Consider the following 27,808-nt stretch of genomic DNA (forward strand, 5'->3'; position numbering starts at 1 on the left):
TTGATCATCCTATAGGAGCCTCGAAGTTACCCCTGACTGCTCTCACTTTCTCATTTCATTTCTCCCTCAAAAGCTTCAAGCTCGAAGTATTTTTCAGCAAATCTAAGAGACCACGAATTTAAGAAACATTACTAAGGGGACACACACACATACACCCCCCCCCATATTTATCATGGAATAAAAAAAAATAGGATATAATAAATGCCTGCCAAACACCTCCATCTGGATGTTCTCAGGAACCTTAACCTTGTTACATCCTACACTAAATCCATTTACCTTCTCTCCTAAACCTGCTCTTCCTCCTGTACTCTTCCAGTTGGTAGTGCCAATACCCAGCTAGTCAGCCACGCCAGAAACTGTTCTTTCCCTTTCCCACCAAAATGAGGCTTTGCTGATTTTACCTAACTACTTATCAAATCTGCTCCTGTCTCACTGCTCCCACCACTGTCATTGGGACTTCAGAAGTCCCCAAACCTGGGATGCCTATGTCTCTGCCTCTCTGTCTCTCATGAATAAATGAAGAAAATCTTAAAAAAAAAAAAAAAAAAAAGTCCCCAAACCTGATCTCCCACCCGATTCCTCTAAATCCATCCTCTCCACAGCTGCAAGAGTGAATCATATAACAGAAATCTGGAAAAGTCGGGATCCCTGGGTGGCACAGCGGTTTGGCGCCTGCCTTTGGCCCAGGGCGCGATCCTGGAGACCCGGGATCGAATCCCACATCGGGCTCCCAGTGCATGGAGCCTGCTTCTCCCTCTGCCTGTGTCTCTGCCTCTCTCTCTCTCTCTCTGTGACTATCATAAATAAATAAAAAAAAATTTTTTTTTAAATTAAAAAAAAAAAAAGAAATCTGGAAAAGTCACTTGCACACCTAACACCCTCACAGGACTGTTAACAAGGCATGCAATGGCCTCCATTGTCTGGCTCTAGCTCATCTATCCAATCTCCATCTCTTATCAGTTCCAACTCCACAACTGTACTCTAATAAAACCGTGAATTTTGTATCATGCTAGTTACCTCTCCAGGGCTGAAGAAATGCCTTCACCTGCCTCATCACCTCACTTTTTTCAGGAAGCCTTTCATCACCCTCTCCCAGACTGGGCTAGGGTCATTAACCTGAGTCTCCTCATAGATTCCCAAATACCACAGCCTCTATGAACACTACATCCTAGTTCTTGTCCATGGATCCGTCTCTTCACCTAGGTTAGGCCAGCTCAACAAAGGCAGAGACTCTATCTTACACGTAGTATGTGCACAGCCTTGAACACAGTAGTTTACCAACAAACACCAATAGGATGAATGAATTATATAATTCTTATTTGATCCTTAGAGGGAATAAACCAACCCCAAAAGATAAACTTTTCTCTTGTACCATTCTCCACCCCCGGGAAGTGAGAAATTTTAAGTAAGAAATACTAAGATAATGGGCACCTGGAAGGCTCGTCAGAAAAGCATGTGATTCTTGATTTTGCGGTTGTAAGTTTGAGCCGCATGTTGGGTGTAGAGATTACTTAAAAACATAAAACTTAAAAAAAAAAAAAAAAAAAAGAAAATGTATCCTTAACACAAGCATTGTTTGGGGCACAGCCTAATAAGAACCTGGCATTTCCTTCTCTTTTTGCATTACTGAGACACTTGAAAGCGTCAGCCAAGACATTATATGCACCACTATGGAAGCATGGAAAGACAGCAGGAAGAGTAAGGTGACTTTTTAAACCTTGCAGACACTTAAGTATACAGTTAACAAATCCCCAGATTATTCTTTCTCAATTCCAGTTGCCTTCAGCTGGGCCTTTGGAAGTAACTGAAGGGAAAAATAATCACTGAGATAGCTAGTCATACTTGCTTTTTAATATGCACAGTGTTATTGGTCAAAGATGAGCTATATAAATAAATAATAAACTCTGGGAAAATGCAAAAACTGAAAACTTTTGTTCAGGTTAAAAATTCAACTTCTATTCTTACCTTAGAATCACCACAATTACATAGAACTACACTGCACATTCCCTACAGAGTATTCTCAGAAAGTACCTGAACTGTTTTGACGTTATAAGCTTCTATACCATAAGGTATGGAAACTAGTACACTGAGCAAGCCTGGGAAAAAACAAGAGCAAATCAAGAGAAGAGCTGAAAGGCATAGGAGATAGAAGACATGAGGGAGGTTGGGGTTGACTGCCTTATATACCTTGGTGAAGGTAGTAGAGCCAGAGGCCATCAGAATTTGACGCACACGGTTGTGGAAGCGCTGCATTGACTCATCATCCACACGCAGGAAACACTGAGCTGTCCGCTCTTTAGTAACCTAAACCACATGGTCAAGGTGAAATTTATGTCTGATACTGCCACAGAAGCAAGGACCAACTCTGACACCCCCCCCACCCCAAACTAAACTCTACCTATTCAATAAGGCTCAAATTAACTGATAATGAAAAGTTATGATGGTGTCCTCACCCCCATGTACCCCAGAGGAACAGGGATGATACTGCTGCTCCTAGCCCCCTTCCCAGACTGTACCTCATTCTGCAGGTTCCACACCCCATCCTTGTGGGTGAATTCCTCATAGCTGGTGCGGCATTTAGGTAGGATGCGGCACTCAAAGCCACACATGTTGAACAGCAGGTTGGGGTTATCCTTACTGTACACAGACACGAAACTGTTCTCCCACTGAACTGTAGTCACTGACCGTGGCAGACGGTTCTTGATGTCCCAGAACACTGCCCGACCCCTGCTCACAGAGAACATATGGTCACTTCAGTCTCCCGGGACTTGAAGGGAACTTCCCTCAGACTGCCAGACTCACAATACCCTAGGAGAGTATGCTCCTCCCGCCCAGGACACAACTTCATAAATCCCCTCTATGCTCTGCGTCCCTCAGGCTGGTAACCTTCCAGCTCCCACAGCTTCCTACAGCCCCCATTTAAGACTCACAAGTTGACATCATGTTTCATGAGGCGCATGCGCGCATCTCGGGGCCAGCACTTCTTGTTATTATAGCCAACGATATTTTCATTGTTCGGGTCAGGATGCTCTGTCAGGTAACGCTGGATCAAGTCCCGAGCCTCATCTGCTGTGAACCTACACCAAGCAAGATGCATTGCTGAGATCCAAATAAACTGGGAACTCACAAGACCTACAACTCCATAGATAAAGCCCACCTCCAACTCCCACCCTACTCCTAGGACCTTCTTTCGGTTTTAGAGCCCAAGCCAGCAACAAGTCAACTAACGTACGATAGCTGAGTCCAGAGGCTGGGGACATGCCTCAACGCCCTGCCAGGATAAGAATCCAGGCAAGCCCTCACCTGAAAAAAATATGGATGCGATCGATGTATCTGCAGAAGAGACGGATGGGGTGGGCAGCCTCAGTGGCTATGTCCTGGAAACTGAGAAAGTCATTTGGCATCTGAGGGGGCCCAGCCATCTCACTGGCCCGGTGCAGTCCCAACACCAGCAAATCCATCACCAAACCATAGTACTGCACAATGAATGAGGCAAATTGCAGGCCTCTAATGATCCCGTAGGAATTTGTATGGTTCATGTCCTAGAATGAAAAATTGAGAACTCTGAATAATTCTTAACTCATAGCCATGTCCCAGGCCTCTCTGGGGCCCATCCTGTTTGGTCTTCCTTTCGGCAAATCCTTCCTCACCCAGACACAGCCCCTCCAATTCCTTGATACCTTGCCTCCAAGACACACCTTATAGTTGATGACGACATTGTTCTTGGCTGTCATGTAGTCAGCTATGTTGTGGTCTACAATGAGTCGCAGCAGCCTATTAAGCAGGGTCAAGTCAATCTTTTCATACATCTTCTCAAAGCGTGATTCCAGCATGACATTGCACTCGCCCTCACTTGTCTCCCACACATCTTGCAGATTATTGATGCCTGAGTAGGCAAGAGAGATCTCCAGGTTAGAAATTCCCTTCCAAGGCTAGTACCTGCAGTCCACAACCTCATCCCACTAATATTCCACTCATTCATCAGGACTGCTAGGAGTGTCAGCTTTGCTCAGTTTAACATCAACATTATTTCCTTGGCACTATGCAACAAGAGTAAGCTAATTATACTACCTGGATGAGAATTTCGATGTAGAATTAAATCAACCCAATTCACCTCAGTTCCAAAGGGCAAAGCAAGAAAAACTTTACCTTGGCACCACTTGTAAACAAGCAGAGGAGGTGGTTCTGTGTCGGCAGGCTTGATCCAGGGTGGGAAAAGGCGGCGCTTGTCAGCTTCATACCAAAGGTACTGGTCCAGGTAGGCATCAGTGATCTTCTCCAGTGGCTCTACATCATATACTGGCACCAGGTGGCTATAAAGATCCATGAACTCAATGCCCACCTGTGGGACAGGGAAACTTACTCAGATCCACCAATACCTGAAGCAACCTGCTACCTGGTGCCATACGTGAATAGCACAGCCAACAGAAAACTAGGGGGAGGGGGGAGCATTTTACTCACTTCTTTAAAGGCTCTCTGTGTGAGGAGGTGACGCTTGATGCGTGACAGTGCCTCATGGGGATTGTCATAGGCTTGCTCGATCAGACCTAGCTCTTCCCTCTGAGACTGGTTTAACCGAGACTTCACACTGACAAAGAAACAGGAAAGATGAATGGGAAAACCAAGAGGAAGCCAAACCCAGAAAGGCCTAAGGCTAAACCTTCTTCCTTTGGACACTAACTGTGATGCTGTCTTCCTACTTTCACCTTCCCAAGGGAATCCTCCTACTGTACTCCTCACCTGTAAGCTTCCTTGAGCCGCTCCAAGGCCAAGATGAGCAATTTGGTGTCATGCTTGTAGGAGAGTGGGGGAAATGGGATGGGTGAAAACCTCCGGCTCTCCAACCAATGCACAGTGGTGGTATACACTGCCACCGCTTCCTCTGCTGTGATGTATGGCCCATCCTGCAAAAGACATGATAATCAACCACTGTAGCCTAATCCCTACAGAATAAGACATAGTCCAACTCTGCAATCTTCCCTCTGCCCACTCCCCATGCCTAGCCCAGCCTAAGCTGCACGACCTTCAGGTAGTTGTGCTGTCGCTCCTGTTCTGCCTTGAGATAGAGCCGAGTGAGGCGCCCCAGGTTCTTTTTGCAAACAGTCTTGTCCACAGTGGCTCCACGGCGGATTCGTTCTCGGTTATAGTGGGCAGTGTTGGTCCACCAATCAGCCTTGGCCTTCACATATCGAAGGATCATATTCTCTATGGGTGTTGGCAGCCCAGGTACCTGCAAGTACAAAAGGCACAATGAGAATGTGATAGCAGTCACACAGCTCCCAAAGGGAGTCCAGGAGTGATAATCCTAACCCCAGAGAGATGATGTCCATGCCTTCTTGGAGTGGGGCAACACCTACCTTCCAGGGAATATTGGCCTTCCAGCAGCGCCAGGCTTCACTGAGGTGCTGCAGGATCGTCCGGGCCTTGTTCTGTTTGATTCCCTCAGGCATCATGTCCAGAATGTCATGCATCACAGCTGCCCGAAGCTCCAGGTCAAAATGCGATTCCACTCGCTGCTTTGTTACAGTCTTTGCCACCCCCTTGGAGTGTCGGCCTAGAAATGAAATTTTTTTATAAGAGTTTTTAAAATTTATTTATTCAGAGAGACAGAGAAAGAGAGAAAGGCAGAGACACAGGCAGAGAGAGAAGCAGGCTCCACGCAGGGAGCCTGACGTGGGACTCGATCCCGGGTCTCCAGGATCACACCCCGGGCTGCAGGCGACGCTAAGCCGCTGCGCCACTGGGGCTGCCCAAAATGAAACTGATTAAAAGCAAGATTCATGGCTTTCAGTAAGCCTCTACTACCATGCTTCCTATTAATCATGGTTACACTGAAATCAACAAGCATAAATAGTGTCCAGGGGATCCCTGGGTGGCTCAGCGGTTTAGCACCTGCCTTCAGCCCAGGGTGTGATCCTGGAGACCCAGGATCGAGTCCCACATCAGGCTCCCTACACGGAGCCTGCTTCTCCCTCTGCCTGTGTCTCTGCCTCTCTCTGTCTCTCATGAATAAATTAATGAAGTCTTAAAAATTAAAAAAAAAGTGTCCATATGCCTAGCACATGCAAAAATGACAAACTATTTCAGACATTCACAACTACGCTTCTGAGAAATTTCCATCCTTCAAATGCAAGATAGCTTCAAGGCCCCAAAGAGAAACCAAGAAACACAACAGTAGGTCAGAATCACTAGAGAATGGGACCTACAGGCAATCCAGCAGGAAGGGATAGAATGGGAACGTAAGATCTACCTGTGAAGTGATAAAACAAACTGGACACAGAGAAAACCACTCACCTTCAAACTGTCGGGCCAGGAGGTTGCCCAGCCACCGCTCCAGCAAAGGGGTGATGCCACGCATGAAAAACAGCCAGACTCGCCAGCCAGCAGCCCAGAAGCCACAGCCAGGGCCCTTTCCTACAGGGCCCTGTGGTCCCAAGCAGTAATAAAGAACTTAGGTTAGCAATTGATTTAGAGAGCAAGAAAAAACTGCACACACAGATGGGGTCAAGAGGAACACATCTCAGGCAACAGAGGGGCAAAGAGGCAAAACTCTGGGACCTCAACATCAAAAATGGAATAAATGAGAAATTCTAACACAGAAACCAGTAACTGGGATTCTCTATTTAAAGGCAGGCTTCAATGGAAAGTGTTACAATTAATAAGGTGAGGGCAAGTAATGAAACGCTCAGAACCTTTCTCTAAATTGGTCCCCGGAAGGAACGCTGACTAGACATAAAAATTAAAATGGATCTGAGACTCGGGGTCATGAGATTGAGCCCCATATCAGGCCTCACACTCAGTGTGGACCTAGTTAAGATTCTTTTTCTCTCCCTCTGCCTTCCAAACACAATGAATGAATGAATGAATGAATGAATGAATGAATGAATGAAAGAAAGAATGAACAAATGAACAAACTGGATGAAGAAAGTGAGAGTATGAGGGCAGGGTCCAACCGTATTGAAGCGGTAATAGATGAGATGCTTCAGGTCCTTGCACATGCGAATCTGCCGCATCAGCTTGTATTTGTACCGGTACATGCCCGTCAGTTGCCCCACATGGGCAAAGATATACTGCAACCCATCTGCCAGCTGCAACACAATGACTCCATCAGGCTTTAAGCTAGAGCCAGCTCCATGATCAGCTTAGGCTTCATTCAGCTTCCCTACCTAGGGCAGGGATCAGGGATACTTGGCCTCACCTGGAAGGCATCCACATTGCCCAAGCGATACTGCACATGACTGTCCACCACCAACTTGGTTAAACGCAGAACTTCTCGACACAGATGGAAAGCATTTCCAAAACGAGATTTCTTTCTTTCCTGGAGAAGGTGCCAAGAATAGAAAAAACAAACAAACAAACAAACAAACATTGATCAGTAATGGTCCCAACTGGATGTATGCCTTCCTCAGAGGACAGAGCAAAACCAGTCCATCCCTCAAGCCCAGAAGACCCTTAAAGTACAATGCAGACACCTTGGTAGTGAGGGTCTTGACAGGCTTAAGATTGAAGTTATAATCCAGATGCAGATAGTTGAGGTTTTTTCGGTGAATAAGAAGGTTGAGCATGTTGTAGCCCTGGCGGCAAACCTGAAGCCCCACCTCTACCCAGTCCAGCTTTGTGGACTGAAAGAATTTGGTAGCTTTGAAGGAACGAAACAGGTACCTGGGGTGGGAATAAGTGGAAAAGTAAGAATTAGCTTCTTGGTTAAATTTGGAACAAAAGAAGTCTGAGCAATGACCCTCAGGCACCTTACCTCTTCTTTTGGGCTTTAGGGGGCCGGTGCTTCAGGGCATTCAGCACATAGTACTTAAGAAGTTTCTGGTAGGAGACCCTCACTTTCACAGGTTGCCCAGCAGGACAATGCTCCCGATACCTGAGAAAATTAGCCAACCAGAGCTAGCCCATTTCTCCTTCTAATCCCTCTGGTAAAGACTGAATGTCAACCCAGTTGGAATTCTTTTCTCCTATACATCTACTATCATCTCCCCAGGTATTAGTCTTACCAGTTCTTGACAAGGGGGATGTCCAGGGCCCGGCGGGTACGACCAGAGCGTAGGTTGAAGGGCCTTGGGGCCCAGAGCAGGGCAATGCCATTGGCTGTATTGTCTGTGTAAAGGGGTGTGTCCTTCAGGAAGGGCTCCACAAACTCTGGGAGTTCAAACTCCTCGTCATCATCAGGTAATGGTTCCTGGCTCTGAAAGAACAACCCCCAAGGGTTCAGCTCCCACTGAACTGAACAGAGAACTGGGATGAGAGGGAAATTATCTGGGGCTGAGCACAGTGGTGCCATCTACCATGGAAACTGGGCTGCCAGACAAGAGAAGCCCTAAAGGGCCAGGGCAAAAAGGGCCAAGGGAGTAGAGAACAAGCTAGGGCCAAGCAGAAAGCAAGCATCACACCCTAACGGGCTCACCACCAAAGGCCTCCCAAAGGAGCCCCAATATGTTAAGTAAACACAAAAACTAAGCTAGAGTAGGGAGGTCTGTTAAGAACACTATAGAACATGGGTAAACATCAAAAACATTATTTCAAACCAATCAGAGGGATGTGTCTGCTTTTGGCTCTGGGCGTGATCCCAGAGTGCTGGGATCGAGTCCTATATCAGGTTCCCGTGGGGAGCCTGCCTAGATCTCTGCCCATGTCTCTGCCTTTCTGTCTCTCATGAATAAATAAATAAACTCTTAAAAAAAAAAAAAAGGCCAAAAAAAAAAAATAAAAATAAATAAAAAAAAAAAAAAGGCCAATCACAAAAGACCACATACTGAAAGATCCCATTTATATGAAACCTCCAGAAGAGGCAAATCTACAGAAAGACTAGGAGTTGACTAGGGGAGGGAAACAGCGACTGCTAATGGTATGGGAATTTCTGGGATGATGAAAAGGTTGGAAAATTGTCTGTGGATATAGCTAAACTACTCTGTGAATAAACTAAATACCACTGAATTATAAACTTTAAATGGGTGAGTTGTACGGTATGTGAACTAATAAATATATCTAATAAAAGGATTGGAAAAAATTCATAATGCAAACAGCCCTGAAATTACTATATGGAAAGTCCCAATCACAAAAACCCAGATTATACAAATAACTTAGTTTAAACCAAGCACTTTACTGACATATCAAAGCTCAAAGGGAACACTAAATAGGTAGTTCAATTTTTATTTAGTAACACTTCAGCTACAGTCAGCAAATTTCTCTTCAAAGAACTAAGATCTTGGTAGCCCGGGTGACTCAGTGGTTTAGCGCCGTCTTCAGCCCAGGGCCTGAACCTGGAGACCTGGGATGGAGTCCCATATCAGGCTCCCTGCATGAAGCCTGCTTCTCCCTCTGCCTGTGTTTCTGCCTCTCTCTCTCTCTCTCTCTCTCTCTCTCATGAATAAATAAAATCTTAAAAAAAAAGAAAAAAGAACTAAGGTCTTACCTTGACAGAGTGCCTGTGAGAAATTGGGTTGATCAAAGGATCAAAGTAGAAAGCTGGGAGATCAGGATCCTCAGTTTTGATGAACACAACATTAGGAGTGTGGTACCTAAAATAAAGGAAGAGTAATAAACTCAGGTTCTCCTGCCCTGGCCCAATATCCTCTCCCCCCTCTCCCCCTTTGCTCTAGCTCTCACCAGGTAAGGTGGACATGGTGTGGAAGGTTGTTGTACAGATAGGGAAAAGCAATCTTGTATTCAGTGCGGATAGGCTGCCGGATGATGATCTTGTTAATATCGTTGAATTCATTCCAGTCTTCATCCCTAGGGTACATTATCAAGGATGAGCAGACTAGTTGGGGAGTTTGGAAACTACAATGGCATCTCAAGGATCAAGATTAGATTTTACTCAATCCGAGGTGCCTATAATCCCTAGTATCTCCAACTTACTGGAGGTTGATGTCTCGAACAAGAGGTTCAAATTTGGGGCCTCCAGGAATGGCCATATTGAGTGCCTTGGACGTGAAGAAGGCTTTCAGATCAAAGAGATAGAAGTAGTTATCATCTACCAAGTCTGTCAGGAGCTGATTGGCCAAGCGGTATAGAGTGGACATCATGGGCAGTGTGAACTGCCAGCGCTGGTAAGTGGAACCATTCACGTACCTAGGGAAAAAAGACAGGCCTATGTCAGGTAGCCAAGCCATTCTGTCTATTGCTCACCCAGGACTCCTGGCCTTCCAAAACTTTCACAGGAGTGATAACTCCAACCATCACTCACTTCCGACTATCCCTCAATGGCTGGTGGTCATAAAACCAGTCCAACACAGGAGCATCCTCTTCAGGGTCCAGCTCTAGCTGAATGGCCTCCAGTGGTTCAACATCCAAGATATTGTCAGCATAGTCCAAAGGTGGCTCCTCATCATCAAAAGGGGGGAAACGCATCCTCTTGAAATGCCTTCTGTCTCTTTTTTCTCGACGCATCATAATCCACATTGACCTAAAAGCCAGCAATTTCACACTATGGTTTCTACCCGCTGCCCCCAACCAGCCCCCCCACCATCAACAACAACCATATTCTAGCCCTTCTCACCCCCACTGGGAGATGTAGACAGGCTCAATGACCCAGGGAATCTCATTGACAAAAGAAATGGCTCCAGTGATGTGGTACAGCACAGGTACATCCCGAATCTGCTCCCAAGGCATAGGCATGTTCTCCAGCAGTTTGAGGACTGCATGGGGCATGTATTTCAGGGCACTGCAACATTAGGGAGAGAGAAGATTATAAATGACAAAGCTGTTGTTACCTGTGCCATGCAGAGAAGCCACATGGTGTCATAGTACCACATTCCACAGAAAAGTCTGCCTTACAGTCCAAACTTAGCATACAGGAATCCTGTCTCTCCCTCTGCAATTGTGCCAGTCTTCCTCTTAAACTGCACAGTTCCAATATTGGGTTTCTGTCCCTCTGTATCAACAACTGTCCCTCTAAAGACAGCTTTTGAGCTATTACACATTCTATACTATCTTCCTATAAGTAATAATGAAATATTCATCATAAAATACTCATCATTATACCCATCTTTCCCACATCTGTCAGGCCACTAGACTGTAAGATCCAGAAAGGCCATTACTGCCTATTCATTGCTATATCCCTAGCACCTACCACAGCTTTCAAAATAATATTTTTTATAAACAAACATCTATGGCTCCTTTTTTAAAGATTTATTTGAGATAGAACATGAGAGACAGCACAAGCAGGCCCCCCGCTGAGCCGGAAGCCCAATGTGGGGTTCCATCCCAGGACCCCGGAATCATGACCTGAGCCGAAGGCAGACGCCCAACTGAGCCACTCAGGTGTCCCTTTGTTTTTCTTCTTAACGACAATATTACAACAGTTTATTAAGTGGCTAACGTTTTCCTGTCCAAATGGAAAAGAGATTTACTAAGGCACTTATACATGTATTCACTCAGCTTGGGGCCACAGAAAAGAGCATAGAAGCCTCACGAATTAAATATCCTGAACCTCAGGACTAGTCACTGCTAAGTTAAAGGCAACAAGAATGTAGTGTCCTATTATGGGTTTCAACCCATTCAAAGACGGGCATCTTATAGCTCCAACAGGACAAATTAATGTCAGGTCAAGAAAAAAACTCAGGGCAATCAAGAGAATAACTAAAGATCTGAAAGTTATCACAGAATCCTAGTTTTTTTTCCTCTCTCTCTCTTTTTTTATAACCACCGAGATGGGGTGTCATAGAGGATTCCTGTCCCAAAATGACAGAGCAGCTATCCAGGACTGCAACCTATGGGACAAGGATAAGGAAGAGGGACCAAAGTTGGGAATGAAAGAATTCCAAGAGGTTCCTTACCCCAAGTAAACCCTTTTGTCATGGCGAAACTTCCTGTTGGTCATGTCTCCATGGTCTCGAATGATCTTCCTAACGTGTTCTGGGGGCATGTCTTCTTTCTGAGCATCCACAAATCCAAACTTTCGCTTTTCTGCATAGCGCTTGGCCTGTAATTGCTGCCATTTTCGGGCTACAAAGACACCTCAGTTTATTTATTTATTTTTTATTTATTTATTTTTATTTTTTATTTATGATGGTCACAGAGAGAGAGAGAGAAAGAGGCAGAGACATAAGCAGAGGGACAAGCAGCCTCCATGCACCGGGAGGCAGACGTGGGATTCGATCCCGGGTCTCCAGGATCGTGCCCTGGGCCAAAGGCAGGCGCCAAACCGCTGCGCCACCCAGGGATCCCGACACCTCAGTTTAAATAACTGCACACTCTTAGTTGAATCAGTCCCATGTCTTGCCACAGGGTAAGCCCCTGTCAGGATATAGGAGTTAGGGGTGGGCGTAGAACAGGAGCACTCTTTGCCAAGTCTCTTATCTCACTGTGCTTTATTTTCCTTTATCACATTTATGATTGTCTGACTTTTTTTTTTTTTACAGATTCTTAAGTTTTGTTTTGGTTTTTTTTTTCACTGCCTGCAAATAACAGACACCTCTGCACACTTAATTAGATGACAAAAGGAGCCAAAGGTGAGTTGACACCTAATGCTCTGACACTTGCCAAAACGAGTTAAGGAGGCAAACCCGCTGCGCGCACGCGCACAGCCGCCCTAAGCCGCCGGGCCCACAGGCGCCCTCCCGCACGCGTTCTTCACCTTTCTCTTGCAGCTTCTCCTCCGACATGTAGTCCGGCAATGGGGCTAGAGGGCCGGGCACCGGGTTACCCGGCCCTCGGTAAGGAAATACTCCAGCCATTCCCGGAGAGTCTGGGGGACAGAGAAAGAAAAAATGTAACGAGAAGCGGCGCTCGAGCCCAGCAGGAACGCGCCGACACCGCGGTCTGCAGTCCCGCTGTGCTCAGAGTACGTCCAGTCCGGCCCATCCCGACGTCCCGGCCGTCCAGCCCGACCCCACACGCCTCCCGCGGCCCAGCCCTTGAAGCCCACCACGCACCCCCACAGGCCCTCACACAGACGGCCGCTTTCTTCGCAGCGCAATGGCGGCACTCCTACGTCTGTCGCGCGTTCCCAACGCCGGGAAGTACGCAACTCTTGTTCAGCAGTTGACCCAATAGGCGCCCGTGTGCTCAGACGGATTAGAGAGCTCACCAATTAGAATACGTGTACAAGCGCCGACGGGGCCAGAGGGGGCGGGTCCATAGGCGGAAAGCTTAGAACGCAAGAGGGTGGAGTCCGGTAGGCGCTAGCCCCGCCTCCCGCTTTTTTCAGGCTGCCTTAGAGACCTGGAGTAAAGGGACCTCGCCTTCCAGTCAGCAACTGATGTCCTATCAGGCAAAGACCCTATTTTTTTTTTTTTTTTTCAAAATTTTTTTTAATTTATTTATTTATGATAGTCACAGAGAGAGAGAGAGAGGCAGAGACACAGGCAGAGGGAGAAGCAGGCTCCATGCACCGGGAGCCCGACATGGGATTCGATCCCGGGTCTCCAGGATCGCGCCCTGGGCCAAAGGCAGGCGCTAAACCACTGCGCCACCCAGGGATCCCGAAGACCCTATTTTTGAAAAACAAATTTGTTAAAATCTGCACATTACACTGTGTCTACGTTCACAAATGTAGACTTGAGGTCTGCGAGCTCCGAGTCCATCAGTCCTTTTCTTCGTTCATACATTCATTCATCAAGCCATCATTTACTGAGTGTTCAGTATGCATTAGGGATTGGAATTGCAGCAGGGGAGAAAGCCAAGCTCCTGGAGCTCATAGAGAGGCGGGGAGGTCAAGTAACCCAAAATCTAGGCAGCCCGGGTGGCTCAGCTGTTTAGCGCTGCCTTTCAGCCCAGGGCGTGATCCTGGAGACCCGGGTTCGTGTCCCTCGTCAGACTCCCTGCATGGAGCCTGCTTCTCCCTCTGCCTGTGTCTCTGCCTCTCTCTGTCTCTGTCTTTCATGATTAAATAAATAAAATCTTAAAAAAAAAAAAGTAACCCAAAATCTTACAATGCAATGTGATGAGAATTTGGGGTAGGGCATTTAACCCTGGCTGTGAAGTCAAAGGGTTAGAATATGAACTTAGGGCAACTCGGATGGCTCAGCGGTTTAGCGCCGCCTTTGGCCCAGGGTGTGATCCTGGAGACCCGGAATCGAGTCCCACATCAGGATCCCTGAATGGAGCCTGATTTCTCTCTCTGCCTCTGTGTGTGTGTGTCTCATGAATAAATAAATAAAATCTTTTTTAAAAAATAGAAAATGAACTTAGAAAAATAAAGAAGCCGTAGGGAACAGAATTGCTCGGTGTCCTTACCTCTCCCTCTCCATTCCTCTTCTCTCTGGCAGTGATTACATTATGGAGTATATAGTGGACACCTTATAAATGCTTCTCGTTTCTTTGAGGCTCTGCCTATGTCTTGCTGCCTGAATTGCGCTGATATCCTGCCATCCTTGTTCCACTTTCTATGTCTTATTCCATCCCAACAACTTTAAATCTTAGTCAACAGGTAAGTTTGTTTGAATTCACACAGTTTATTGTGGAGGATGCAGAGGAATTATAACCCACACACCCTCTCAATCTAGTTGAGAATTTAGGACTCAAAAGTGAAATAATTAGAGAAAAATGCAAAGGGGAGTTCAGGCAAGGGCTGGCTGGTGTGGAGGTTCACACAGGTCACAGAAAGGAGAGGAGCATTAGTAAAGATTTGATGGAAATGGGTGGATGTGGAGGATTTATCCCATCAGGGATAAAGAAAGTGGAAGGAAAAAGGAACCCCAGGTGGTGGGAACTGCTAGAGTTGGGAGTTTAGAAAGAAGAACCAATATGGCATGCTCTGAAAACAGCCAATCAGCCTGGCAGCAGTAGAAATTCCACCATCATCATTATTATGTTCGTCATTGTCATGAAGTTCTTCAATTTGTATAAGTTTCACTTCTGTGAACTTGTGCTAGGTATTGTTCTAAACCCTGGTAATAGGGGATCCCTGGGTGGTGCAGTGGTTTGGCGCCTGCCTTTGGCCCAGGACGCGATCCTGGAGACCTGGGATCGAATCCCACGTCGGGCTCCTGGTGCATGGAACCTGCTTCTCCCTCTGCCTGTGTCTCTGCCTCTCTCTCTCTCTCTCTGTGTGTGACTATCATAAATTAAAAAAATATTTAAATAAACAAAAATATAAATATTCTGTAAAAAAATAAAAAATAAACCCTGGTAATATCCTAGCATAGTCTATAGTTTTGTTAAAAGCACCAATATCAGGATGCCTGGGTGGCTCAGTGGTTGAGTGTCTGCCTTTGGCTCAGGGTGCAATCCCAGAGTCCTGGGATTGAGTCCCATATTGGGCTTCCTGCATGGAGCCTGCTTCTCCCTCTGCCTGTGTCTCTGCCTCTCTCTGTGTGTGTATCTCATGAATAAATGTTTAAGTAATCTCTACAGTCAGTGGAGCTCAAATTCACAACCCCAAAATCAAGAGTCCTGCTCTCCACTGACTGAGTCAGCCAAGTGCGCCTGTACTTTTTCTAGACAGCATTATTGAGATATAATTTGCATTTTATAAAGTTCACCAGTTTAAGCTATACAATCCAATGATTTTTATCATATTTATAGAGTCATGCAATTATCATTACTATTTAGTTCCAGAACATTCTCATCATCACAAAAAGAAACCTTGTACCCATTAGTATTCACTGCCCATTTCCTCCTATTCCTCAGCCCTAGGCAACCACTAATCTACTTTCTGACTCTATAGTTTTGCCTGATCTAGATATTTCTTATAATTAGTATCATAGAATAGTGATATTTTGTGACTGGCTTCTTTTACTTAGTGTGCTTTTAAGGTTCATCCTCAAAATACACACACATACACATCCATATGCATATATGTATATACACATATATACATATATATATAATGTTCTTTGGAGAGATGTCTATTCAGATCCTTTGCCTATATTAAAATTGGATTATCTTTTTATTATTGAGTTCTGGAAGTTCTATATCCTAGATACAAGTCCCTGTCATTTACCTGATATGCAAAATTTTTCTTTCATTCTTAGGGTTATCTTTTCATTTTCTTGATGGTATTCTTTGAAGAACAAAAGGTTTTTATTTTGGATAAAAAGCTCCATCTACCAAATCTTCTATCGCTTATGATTTTGGTGACAAATCCTAGAAATTATTTTCTAATCTCCACTCACAAAAATATACTCCTATATTTCGTTTTGTTTTTTTAAGATTGATTTATTTATTCATGAGAGACACAGAGAGGGAAGCAGAGACATAAAGAGAGGGAGAAGCAGGTTCTCTGTGGGGAGCCCAACTCAGGACTTGATCCTAGGACCCCGGGATCACACCCTGAGTGGAAGGCAGACTCTCAACTGCTGAGCTACCCAGGCATGCACCTATGTTTTCTTCTAAGAGTTTTATAGTTTTAGCTCTTGCATGTTCTATGATTCGCATTCAGTTAGTTTTTGTGTGTGGTGTGAGACAGGGGTCTAAATGCATTCTTTTGCATCTATTGTTTTAGCACCATTTATTAAAAAGACTACTTTTCCCCTTTGAATTGTTTTGGCCCTTTTGTCAAAAATCTGTTGACCAAAAAAAAAAAAAAAAATCAGTTGACCATTTGTTTCTTGACACTTTTTATTCCACTGACATATATCTTTTTTTTTTTTAAGATTTATTTATTTATTCATGACAGAGAGAGAGAGAGAGAGGCAGAGACACAGGCAGAGGGAGAAGCAGGCTCTGCGCAGGGAGCACGACGGGACTCAATCCTGGGGCCCCAGGATCACACCCTGGGCCAAAGGTGGCGCCAAACCTCTGGGCCACCGGGGCTGCCCTCTATCTTTTATCCTTATGCTCTCTGTGCCGTTTTTGCAATTTTCATCTGAGTCTAAAATTATTTCAAAATAAAAAATTAATAAATCAATAAGCTAATTTAATCCTCAAAACAACCATACAGATAGTTAATATCCCTATTTTACTGATAAGAGGGCCAAGCTCAGAATGATTGAGTCATCTGCCTTGGGTCACATGGTTAATTACATAAAATATGTGTCAGGTTCTAACAACTTTATATACATTAGTTCATTTAATGGTCACAATAATCCAACATAGTAGTTGCTGTTATTAGCCCTATTTATAGATGAAGAAACTGAAGGTCAAAGAAGCCCCTTGCTCAAGACCTTTACCCCACAGAGTGAATAATAGAGACTTCATCTCACCATAAGGTACTGGATCTAGAATTTATGCAGTTTTTGTTTGTTTGTTTGTTTAGCAAACTCTGCCCCCCCATATGGGGCTTGAACTCATGACCCTGAGATTAATAGTTATATATTCTACCAACTGAGCCAGCTAGGTGTCCCTGGAGCTTATGTTCTTTTTTTTTTTTTTTAAGTTTTACATTTTTTTTCAAAGATTTATTTATTTATTTATTTATTCATGATAGACATAGAGAGAGAGAGAGAGAGAGAGGCAGAGACACAGGCAGAGGGAGAAGCAGGCCCCATGCCGGGAGCCTGACGCGGGATTCGATCCCAGGACTCCAGGATCACGCCCTGGGCCAAAGGCAGGCGCTAAACCACTGAGCCACCCAGGGATCCCCTGGAGCTATGTTCTTAACCATACTGCTATATCATCTCTTGTGGTCATGATAAGAAGCATAATGTTGGATGGGAAGATTTGGCCTAAGCTGTAGTTAGTCTTGAATTCCAGAGCTTTGGCAGCATTTTGACTTTTTTTTGCCAGCGATTTGATCTATTTGCCAATGTTTTCCAAGCTTTTTCTTTTAAAGCTGGAAAACATTTTTGTAAATGGAAAAACTTACAAGTGAAGAAACTTTCAGACTTAGAGTTAAGAACTTCTCTTAAGGTCTCTTAACTGGTCAAATATAGTCCGAGTTAGTCTGATGAAGTTCAGTTGAGTAGCAAAGTGACAAATCCAAGAACAGATCTGAACAGAACATATTACCTGCTGTTATTATGGACCATTCATTACAGCCAAACCAGTCTCCTCATTGTTTATAGAGTTTAAAACTGGACTTGGAGAGGTGCCTGGGTGGCTCAGTTGGTTGGGCATCTGCCTTTGGCTCAGGTCATGATCTCAGGCTCATGGGATTGAGTCTTGCTCAGCAGGGATTCTGCTTTTCCCTCTTCCTTTATCCACCCCCCTCAACAAGTGTTCTCTCAAATAAAATCTTAAGAAAAACCTGAACTTGGAGGTGACTGTGAGCCATATAAATGAAGAAGTCCCCTGGCTAGAAGTATGTAAGTGTTGAGTCTAGGAGCTCAGGCTAAATATTCAATCAACAGACCAAAGCTGACACTAAAGCCATAAAAAGAATGACAGAGGGGTGCCTGGGTGACTCAGTTGGTTAAGTGTCTGCCTTAGGCTCAGGTCATGATCACAGGATCCTGGGATGGAGCCCTGATAGGGCTTGTTGCTCAGCAGGGAGTCTGTTTCTCCCTCTCTCTGCCTGTTGCTCCCTCTGCTTGTGCTCTACCCCACCTCTCCATCAAATAATAAATAAAATCTTAAAAAAAAAAAAAAAAGAATGACAGACAGATGAGGAAGTCTGGAGACACAGTCTGGAACAGGAGGATACCATAAAAAGCCAGGAAAGTAATAGCTGGAAAGGTTGGGAGAGGCCCACAGGAAGGAAGAGCTTTAAGAAAAGGAAGCTCTCTACTGTGTTAGATGATCCAAGAAGTAGAGGAAGACTGAGAGAGGACACAATCTTGACAAGAAAGAATTCTCTGACCGAGGAGAGTAGCTTCAGAAAAATAGTGGGACAGTAAGTTTCCTGGTTGCCAAAGAGGTTCATTAAACAACGGAGGCAATGGGAATCAACCATTCATTTGAAAATTTAGGCAGAACAGAAAAACAAGAATTTGGACTATAGCAAGAAGGTTAAGAGAAATTGAGATAAGGAGGAAGGTAGATTAGAATAATAGAACCGGGGATGTCTGGGTGGCTCATGGTTGAGCATCTACCTTTGGCTCAGGGTGTGATCCCCGAGTCCTGGGATTGAGTTCCACATTGGGCTCCCTGCATGGAGCCTGCTTCACCCTCTGCCTGTGTCTCTGCCTCTCTGTCTGTGTGTGTCTTTCATGAATGAATAAATAAAATCTTAAAAAAAAAAAAGAAAAAAAAAAGATTCATAGAACTGGCAGAGGGGTGCCTGGGTCACTTAATCAGGTGAGCATCGGTTTCAGCTCAGGTCATGATTTCTGGGTCATGGCAGGATACAGAAGACAGACCATCAGACCAAGGCTATGCCTGCTGGGAGCTTGTATTCTAGAGGGGATATTAAATAGCTAGTTATACAGTTAATGTATTTAGTTTCAGTTTTTACAAAGTTATATAGTCTCATAGAATTTGTTACAAATAACAGCTGCCTATGTTCCCTCTGCTCATTTTTTCCCTCCCCAAAGAAAACCACTTTCATCAATTTTAGCTAATCTTTTTGGTGTTTATTTTTATATCTCTAAATAAGTGTGTAATGCTACTTTTTTTTTTTTTTTTTAATAGGCTCCACGACCAACATGGGGCTCAAACTCAGGATCCTGAGAGTGTCACATGCTGTGCTGAATGAGCCCGACAGGTTCTCCTGTATTACTATTTTGGATCTTTTGCTTTTAGAGGTTATTTGAAAATGGAGGTCCAACTCTCTCCCTAACCTGCCATATATATGTATATCTTTTCCACTACCCCATTCTCCCAATCTGGTTATATAACAATTTTGTCAAGATTAATAAGCAATGTTAATGTAATTGTGCATGCAGTAAAAACAGCTAGCCCTTATACTCTGTGTTAGGTGTTTTTCTAAGCACATTACATATGTTAATTAATTTAATTCTCATGATAATCCTATCATTGTCATTCCATTGTGCAGATGAGGATACTGGGGCACAGAAAAATCAGGTAACTTGCCCAAGTCCACGTAGCTAATAAATGGCAGGTCTGGGATTGAAATCCAAGCAATCTGGCTCTAGCAGCCACAACCCAAGGTTCCCTCCCCAGCTCCTGTGGGAGCAGTACTGGACTGAGTACCCAGCCTCTGAGATAGATACTCCTTTATTTCCTGACTCCTCAGGAACAGAGGACTGTGCCAAGCCTGACCTCTTGGATAGACATTTCCCTCTTGCTAAGGATCCAGGGTGTAGAGGAGAATCTACACTTCCCTTGAATCTTCCCCCTAAGTTATCACCTCTCCTGTCCCCTGTTTAGTGCATCCACCTCCAGCTACCATTTGTGTTATCTATAATGAGTAATTTATATGAGGGTTTTTTGTTTATTTTTTTAAGATTTTATTTATTTCGGGCAGCCTGGGTGGCTCAGCAGTTTAGCGCCACCTTCAGCCCAAGGTGTGATCCTGGAGACCCAGGATCGAGTCCCACCTCAGGCTCCCTGCATGGAGCCTGCTTCTCCCTCTGCCTGTCTCTCTCTCTCTCTCTCTGTCTCTAGTAAATAAATAAAATCGTTTAAAAAAAAAGATTGTATTTATTTATTCAAGAGAGACACAGAGAGGCAGAGAGAGAAGCAGGCTCCATGCAGAGAGCCAGATGCGGGACTCGATCTGGAGATTCCAGGATCACACCCTGACCCAAAGGCAGTTGTCCAACCGCTAAGCCACCAAGGTGTCCCTGTATGAGGTTTTTTTTTTTTTTTTTTTTTATGATAGTCACACAGAGAGAGAGAGAGAGGCAGAGACATAGGCAGAGGGAGAAGCAGACTCCATGCACCGGGAGCCTGACGTGGGATTCGATCCCCGGTCTCCAGGATCACGCCCTGGGCCAAAGGCAGGCGCCAACCCGCTGCGCCACCCAGGGATCCCCCTGTATGAGGTTTTAATGTAAACAAACAAACAAAAAAAACCCACAACCAACAAAAAACCTGAAAAACCAAACAAAAAAACTTTATTATGTCTATTATACAAATCATATGCACAGATTTACCCCTCATTCATGTAGTACACTATGATTGCATTTCCTTTCTTAAGCAACAGTTCATTTTGTCTATAACTAACAGAAGCATCTGCTCAGTTTTCTTTCTTTTTTTTCTTTTTTCTTTTTTTTATAAATTTTTATTTATTTATGATAGGCAGAGGGAGAAGCAGGCTCCATGCACCGGGAGCTTGACGTGGGACTCGATCCCGGGTTTCCAGGATCGCGCCCTGGGCCAAAGGCAGGCGCTAAACCGCTGCGCCACCCAGGGATCCCATCTGCTCAGTTTTCTATAGATTCTTTGGCAACTACTGCCCTGGCTCCTCATTAGACTTTAAATGTCTTCTCAAAAAAAAAAAAAAAAAAAAAAAGACTTTAAATGTCTTCTCAAATATGCAGACATATAAGGTAGACTATCGGTTTCACCTACCGCCCCCCCATAAAAAAAGTATCTTCCAGAGCTTTATGACCTGCTGTAGTATGTACCTGTTTCCTTCTCTTCTTGCTTATTGTACAGCTCTCTTCCCAGGATCCCCATTCATCATCATTCTGGTAAGACATTTCTTCTCTTTTATCTTGATTCTCCTGTTTTCTTCATCTGTGTGTTCCTCATTCTTGTTTAACTCCCTCTTTTTGGTGTATCCTCTAATAGCTTTCTGAGAAGGGTGCATGGAAATTAAATTAAATTAAACCTTCACACTTGCTTGGTAGTTTGGCTGGGTATCAAATTCTAGTTTGAAATAATTTTCCTTCAAATTTTTGGTGACATCACTCCATTACCTTTTATTTAAAAAAAATTATTTATTTATTCATAGAGATGCAGAGAGAGAGAGAGGCAGAGACACAGAGGGAGAAGCAGGCTCCATGCAGAGAGCCTAACGTGGGACTCGATCTCACGCCGTGGGCTGCAGGTGGCACTGAACTGCTGCGCCACCAGGGCTGCCCTCCATTACCTTTTAGCTTTCAGTGTGCTATTTAGAAGTCCAAAGTCATTTTTATTCCCAGTGTTTGTATATAACTTTCCCTCCTCTCTAAAACATTAATCTCAATGCCCTGAAACTTACTTTTGATGTTGCTTGATGTAAATCTAGTTTCTTTCCCTGGTCCTGGAATTCCACAGATCTTTCAATATATAGTGACTGTAAGTCATGTTCTTTGGTTTTGAGGAATCTTCTTTCATTACTTTACTAATGAATTTCTTTCTCTTTTTTCTTAGTTCTCTCTTTCTGGGACTCCCATTATTATATTTTAAGTAAACTCTATGCTTAACATGGGGCTTGAACTCATAATCCTGAGATCAAAAGTAGCATGCTCTACTGCCTGATCCAGCCAGGCACCCCTTCCCATTATTTTGATGTGGGGTCTCCTGGACTAGTCCCGTGATGGTCTCATCTTTTTCTGTCCTAATTATGGAAGATTTGCTCAACTTTATCTTCTAACTCTTCTATGAATTTTTCATTTCCATTACTACATTTAATTTCAAAGTATTATTTTTGGTTTTCTCTGAATGCTTCCCCCCTCCCCCAGTATGTTCTTATTTCATGGTTACAATATATTCCCTGGTATCTTTGAGGGAAACCATAAGAGCTTTCCTGAAGTTTTATTCTCCCTGCATAGTCTCTGCTTTCTGTGTGTTTTCCCCGTTTTTCTTTTTCTTTTACCATATATACCATGTTAGAGGCTTTCCTCAAATGTGCATAATTGGTTCTTTTCTAAATTTTAAAAACATTTTATTTATTCATGAGAGACACACAGAGAGAGGCAGAGACATAGGCAGAGGGAGAAGTAGGCTCCCTGCAGGGAGCCCAATGTGGGACTCCATCCCAGGATCCTGGGATCACACCCTGAGCCAAAGGCAGGTGCTCAACCACTGAGTCACCCATGTGCCCATGGTTCTTCAACTAAATTTAAAGTAAGTGCTTCCAATGAAAAGTACAGAGATTTCACCTAATTATAGGGGGGAGGGTCATGGATATCTCTTTGGGAAAAGACATAGTGGAAATAAGCACTGAAAAGTGAGAATGTAGAAAAGAAAAAGAAAAGTGAGAGTGTATAAGATTCAAAGTGTGGGGTAGGAGAAGGGGAGCCAGAAAGAGGAGAGCAGGGGATGATGGGAAGCCTACTAGGCATTGGCCATTACCTGTGCAAGGTCCTGAGAAAGAAAGAGTGAAACAGTGAAACACAAAGCACCATGAGTCTGGAGAGTAGACAAGGAGAGATCATGCAGAATACTATAAGTCACATCATGAGTCATGCCTTTATCTTAAAAAGAAGGAGGAGCACCTGGATGGTATCAAGCAAGGGAAGGACATGATCCGGTTTGCATTTTAACAACCACAGACAGGCCGCTACATAGAGAATAGTCATGAAATCATCATCATGTCACCCGAACTAAAGATGACAATGACTATGGGATCCCTGTGGGGCTCAGCAGTTTAGTGCCGCCTCCGGCCCAGGGCCTGATCCTGGAGACCCGGGATCAAGTCCTGTGTCTGGCTCCCTGCATAGAGTCTGCTTCTCCCTCTGCCTGTGCCTCTGCCCCCCTCCCCCCCACTCTGTGTCTCTCATGAATAAATAAATAAAATATAAAATAAGATGACGATGACTTTGACCAGAGTGGGAAAGCAGAGATAGAAAGGAATGAATGGATGTGGAATCCACTGAGACTGGATGATTAATCAGATATGTGAGTATGGGGTGCGAGGTGGGGTGATATGCTTGAGGATGATTCTAAATTCCTGACTTACACAGTGAGCTGATGGCAGTGCTATGCACAGACTGGGAGAATCCTAGAAAGGCTGCAGGTTTGGGAAGAAAGATCCTGAGTTAGCTTCTGGACAAGCTAACTCAGAATACAACAATCCCATCCTCTATACATCACTGGTTTTTCTCTGTTCTGGATGATCCGTTTCTGTATTTCTTACCTCTAGCTTCCTTCCTCTGGATGACTCTTCTTTTCCAATTTCCCACCTTGACAAAATCCTGGTTGCAGGTTTCCCATAACCAGGGATTTGGCTTGTTTATTCAACAGTATAAATACTTTATAAATACTTGTTGAAAGGAGAAATAAAGAAAAATGAAGTGTGCCAGTGATAGTTGGAGCTACAGAATAAATTTTTTTTGAACATTTTTATTTATTTATGACAGTCACAGAGAGAGAGAGAGGCAGGGACATAGGCAGAGGGAGAAGCAGGCTCCATGCACCAAGAGCCCGATGTGGGACTCGATCCAAGGTCTCCAGGATCGCGCCCTGGGCCAAAGGCAGGCGCCAAACCGCTGCGCCACCCAGGGATCCCTGGAGCTACAGAATAAAATGGCACATCTTCCTGGATGGTAAAACTGACAATCTCACTTGACATTTTGTAAAAAATACTTATTTTATTTATTTTTTAAAGAGTTATTTATTGGGGATTCCTGGGTGGCTCAGCGGTTTAGCACCTGCCTTTGGCCCACGGCGTGATTCTGAAGTCCGGGGATGGAGTCCTGCATCAGGTTCCCTGCATGGAGCCTGCTTCTGTCTCTGCCTGTGTCTCTGTTTCTCTCTCTCTCTCTCTCTCTCATGAATAAATAAATAAAATCTTTAAAAAAAAAAGACTTATTTATTTATTTTTTAGAGAGAGAGTGTGCATGCACACACGTGAAAGAGAGTTGGGGGAAGGAAGGGTAGAGGAAGAGGAAGAGAGAGAATCTCCAGCAGGCTCCATGCCCAGCATGGAGACTGATATGGGGCTCGATCTCATGACCCTGAGATCATGACCTGAGCCAAAATCAGGAGTCTGACACTTCACCAACTGAGCCACCTAGGCGCCCCTGTAAAAAAAATTTTAAATCAAGGGACAAAAAAAAAAAAAAAAAGACAAAAAATAATCAAGGGATACTTGGGTGGCTTAGTGGATGGCCATCTGCCTTCTGCTTAGGGCATGATCCGGGGGTCCTGGTATTTTATATGAAAACATAGGAAGAGACTTTGAAGCAGAATGCAAAGTTCATATGAATTTCTAAAATTCAATATATGTCTGTCAAGGAAGTGCTGTTGTAAGTCCCCTACCCAGGCAATGCCCCCTGTTTCCCTGCCCCCATCCCCTGATCTCCCCAGCCCCTCACCCTTGCCTGCTGTCAGGGTTTCCACCTTTGGATTTGGGGAAGAGCTGGGCTTAAGGAAGAAAGGGCAGGAGGTTGAAGCAGATAATGTTCAGACAAACTGTGGAGGGGAACAAGTAACCAGCAGAGTCGCAGTGCTGTTCTAGGACTCTGTGGCCTTCCAGTTCTTCAGGCTTCTCAGTCCTTCCTTAACCATGCCCCAACCTGGGATCCAGGGCAAACACTGTGCCAGGTTCTCAGCCCCCAGGATTAGCAATGCCAATTAGTGAAGTTCAAGGAGGCAAAGGAATCCTTTCTTCTTTCTTTTTCTTTTCTTTTCTTTTCTTTTTTCTTTTCTTTTCTTTTCTTTTCTTTTTTCTTTTCTTTTCTTTTCTTTTCTTTTCTTTTCTTTTTCTTTCTTTCTTTCTTTCTTTCTTTCTTTCTTTCTTTCTTTCTTTCTTTTTTCTTTCTTTCTTTCATTTACTTATTCATGAGAGACAGAAACAGAGAGAGAGAGAGAGAGGCAGAGATACAGGCAGAGGGAGAAGCAGGTTTCCTGCAGAGAGTTTGATGCGGGACTCAATCACAACCTGAGGGAAAGGCAGATGCTCAACCATTGTGCCACTCAGGTGCCCCCAAATGAGTATGTATGTATGTATGTATGTATTTATTTATTTATTTATTTATTTATTTATTATTTTCAAATGAGTCCTTTCAAGGGCACAGAGAGGCCAGAATGAGAGGAGCAAAGTTTAAGCCCAAGAAATCACTTATTATCCCTGGAATGTCCAATACTACCCCAGAGTGTTTTTGGGGTTGGGTGGTGGTAGGCAGGGAGCCCTTTGCAGGGATCCTGACATTGCAGAGCCCATGTGGGACTTGATCCCCAGACCCTGGGATCATGTCCTGAGCTGAAGACGCCTCAACTGCTAAGCCACCCAGATGCCCCCATTCTTCTATTCCTTTTTTTTTTTTTTCTTTCTTTCTTTATGATAGTCACACAGAGAGAGAGAGGCAGAGACACAGGCAGAGGGAGAAGCAGGCTCCATGCACCGGGAGCCCGACGTGGGATTCGATCCCGGGTCTCCAGGATCGCGCCCTGGGCCAAAGGCAGGCGCCAAACCACTGCGCCACCCAGGGATCCCCCCATTCTTCTATTCCTAAAGGCCATTCAGCTCACACCCTTACTTCCATTGAAAGAGCTCACTCGGTCTGAGAATCACTACTGTGTCCAGCTCCTGCAGAAGATGTAGCAAGTGAATATTTGTTTCCCACCAGATTAGAGGTAGGGAAAGAATATGCTCACAACATGGAGTTAGGTGGTATTCTTGTTCTTAGGGGAAAGCTGATAATGGACCTCTGTCCTGCAGTTTCTGCATTCCTGAAAAGCATCGAAATCAATCAATATAAGTCTGGCTTTCAAACTGAAGCATCCTGACTTAGAAATCCTGACTTTATAATCTTAAAAAAAGGGGCATCCCTGGTGGCTCAGCGGTTTAGCACTGCCTTCAGTCCAGGGCCTGATCCCGGAGACCTGGGATCGAGTCCCATGTCGGGCTCCCTGCATGGAGCCTGCTTCTCCCTCTGCCTCTCTCTCACTCTCTCTGTGTCTCTCATGAATAAATAAATAAAATCTTTTTAAAAATCTTAAAAAAAAAAAAAGAATAAGAAAAGGAAAGAAATCCCACTTCAGTGGCAATTTATCTGACTTGATTGACCAGTTGTCAGGTAGTTCCTATCTTTTGACTTTGAAGTTTCTCTACTCCTTAGCCTTTCTATAAAGAAAGATGATGTAGTGTAGAAGGAAGAGCCCTGAACCAAAGCAAAGACCTGGATTCTAATTCTGGCCATCCCACAAATTAGCCGGGAGTGCTTGGATAAGTTACTTAACTTTGCTCAGTTTCAATTATCTGCAAAATGAAATAATAAGACTGGATAGGCTTACAGGTGATGCATGAACAAAGACTCACCGTCTACGTGGGAAAAAAACCTCAACCCATACTCTTATGCAAATCAGGAATGTTTTGGCTCATGTAACTGAATTGTCCAGGCAAAGTTCTGGCTTCAGGCAGAGACTGATCTAGAGAGCCAGATGATAGAAATCTCCATCTGTGACCCCTCTTTCTGTGCTGGCTTCATGCTCAGGGAAGCCCTCTTACATCCTCCCTGGCTTAGCAATGTCAGCACATATAGTGTATCCTAGCCAAAAGTTCTAGCAGAAGTCAAGGTGCTGAGGCTCATAAGCTTTGCTTACCTGTCATGAACTCATTTGGGGGGGGAGGAGGGAAGAGGATATGGTGTTTTGATTGGCTAGCCCTAGGTCACATGCCCATTGACAGGGGAGTGAGAGAGGGGTGGTTCTCAAAGGAAAATCTGTACACTGCTAGGCAGGCAAAAATAGTTGGCCACAAGTGATGCAATGGATAAAAAAAAAAAAAGGTTGAGTCCAGATCCTGTCACTAACTAGCTGGGTAATCCTGAGCATATTATCTAATCTCTCTGAATGTCAGTTTTCTCAACTAAATAATGGGATTAGTCTCTATTAGGTGGGGTTAAATAGGATAAAGTATAAAAGGTGACTGATATGGTAGGAGCACAACAAACATTCAGCTTGGGATGCTTTGACTTTATTTATTTATTTATTTAGATGCTTTGACTTTAAGTTTGTGATGCTAAACATTTCAATACAAGAGCAGCTCTTTTTTTTTAAATTTTATTTATTTATTCACGAATGACACAGAGAGGCAGAGACACAGGCAGAAGGAGAAGCAGTCTCCTCACAGGGAGCCCGATGCAGGACTCGAACCCTCGGCCCAGGATCAAGAGCAGCTCTGTAAAGAATAACTTCCCTTATTCCCTTATGTAATTTCCTGCTGAATGAGGCTCCTAATTTTCAGCCTGACAAATCTATA

The 27,808-nt window shown here is 44.3% G+C and overlaps 1 protein-coding gene and 1 long non-coding RNA gene across 4 annotated transcripts in view; one reads left to right on the forward strand and one right to left on the reverse strand.

The window, feature by feature from the left end:
* PRPF8 (pre-mRNA processing factor 8) overlaps positions 1–12,910 on the reverse strand; it is a 29,243-nt gene extending 16,333 nt beyond the window's left edge. The window contains exons 1-24 of one of the 2 annotated variants that reach the window (XM_025476156.3): positions 12,885–12,910; positions 12,587–12,697; positions 11,787–11,955; positions 10,508–10,672; positions 10,196–10,414; positions 9,868–10,080; positions 9,616–9,741; positions 9,422–9,527; positions 8,004–8,194; positions 7,754–7,873; positions 7,473–7,662; positions 7,199–7,318; positions 6,954–7,088; positions 6,295–6,424; positions 5,358–5,554; positions 5,024–5,230; positions 4,741–4,904; positions 4,462–4,588; positions 4,150–4,342; positions 3,699–3,886; positions 3,304–3,542; positions 2,931–3,077; positions 2,517–2,727; positions 2,188–2,304 (exon numbers count right to left, since the gene is read on the reverse strand). In XM_025476156.3, the coding sequence (XP_025331941.1) occupies positions 2,188–2,304; positions 2,517–2,727; positions 2,931–3,077; positions 3,304–3,542; positions 3,699–3,886; positions 4,150–4,342; positions 4,462–4,588; positions 4,741–4,904; positions 5,024–5,230; positions 5,358–5,554; positions 6,295–6,424; positions 6,954–7,088; positions 7,199–7,318; positions 7,473–7,662; positions 7,754–7,873; positions 8,004–8,194; positions 9,422–9,527; positions 9,616–9,741; positions 9,868–10,080; positions 10,196–10,414; positions 10,508–10,672; positions 11,787–11,955; positions 12,587–12,686 (3,774 nt within the window). In that variant the 5' untranslated portion in view covers positions 12,687–12,697; positions 12,885–12,910. The remainder of the gene's footprint in view (positions 1–2,187; positions 2,305–2,516; positions 2,728–2,930; positions 3,078–3,303; positions 3,543–3,698; positions 3,887–4,149; positions 4,343–4,461; positions 4,589–4,740; positions 4,905–5,023; positions 5,231–5,357; positions 5,555–6,294; positions 6,425–6,953; positions 7,089–7,198; positions 7,319–7,472; positions 7,663–7,753; positions 7,874–8,003; positions 8,195–9,421; positions 9,528–9,615; positions 9,742–9,867; positions 10,081–10,195; positions 10,415–10,507; positions 10,673–11,786; positions 11,956–12,586; positions 12,698–12,884) is intronic. The other variant, XM_035721437.2, reaches the window with a different exon arrangement.
* Positions 12,834–19,674, forward strand: LOC112677576 (uncharacterized). Of its 2 annotated transcripts, none has more exons than XR_003147080.3 (3): positions 12,834–12,971; positions 14,220–14,380; positions 19,402–19,674. It is a non-coding gene; the product is annotated as an uncharacterized LOC112677576 (long non-coding RNA). The 2 variants fall into 2 exon arrangements; XR_003147081.3 differs by lacking the exon at positions 12,834–12,971 and adding an exon at positions 13,091–13,126.
* The last annotated feature ends 8,134 nt before the right edge of the window (positions 19,675–27,808 follow it).

The sequence above is a fragment of the Canis lupus genome, chromosome 9, assembly GCF_003254725.2.
Source record: "Canis lupus dingo isolate Sandy chromosome 9, ASM325472v2, whole genome shotgun sequence".
NCBI lineage: Eukaryota > Metazoa > Chordata > Mammalia > Carnivora > Canidae > Canis > Canis lupus.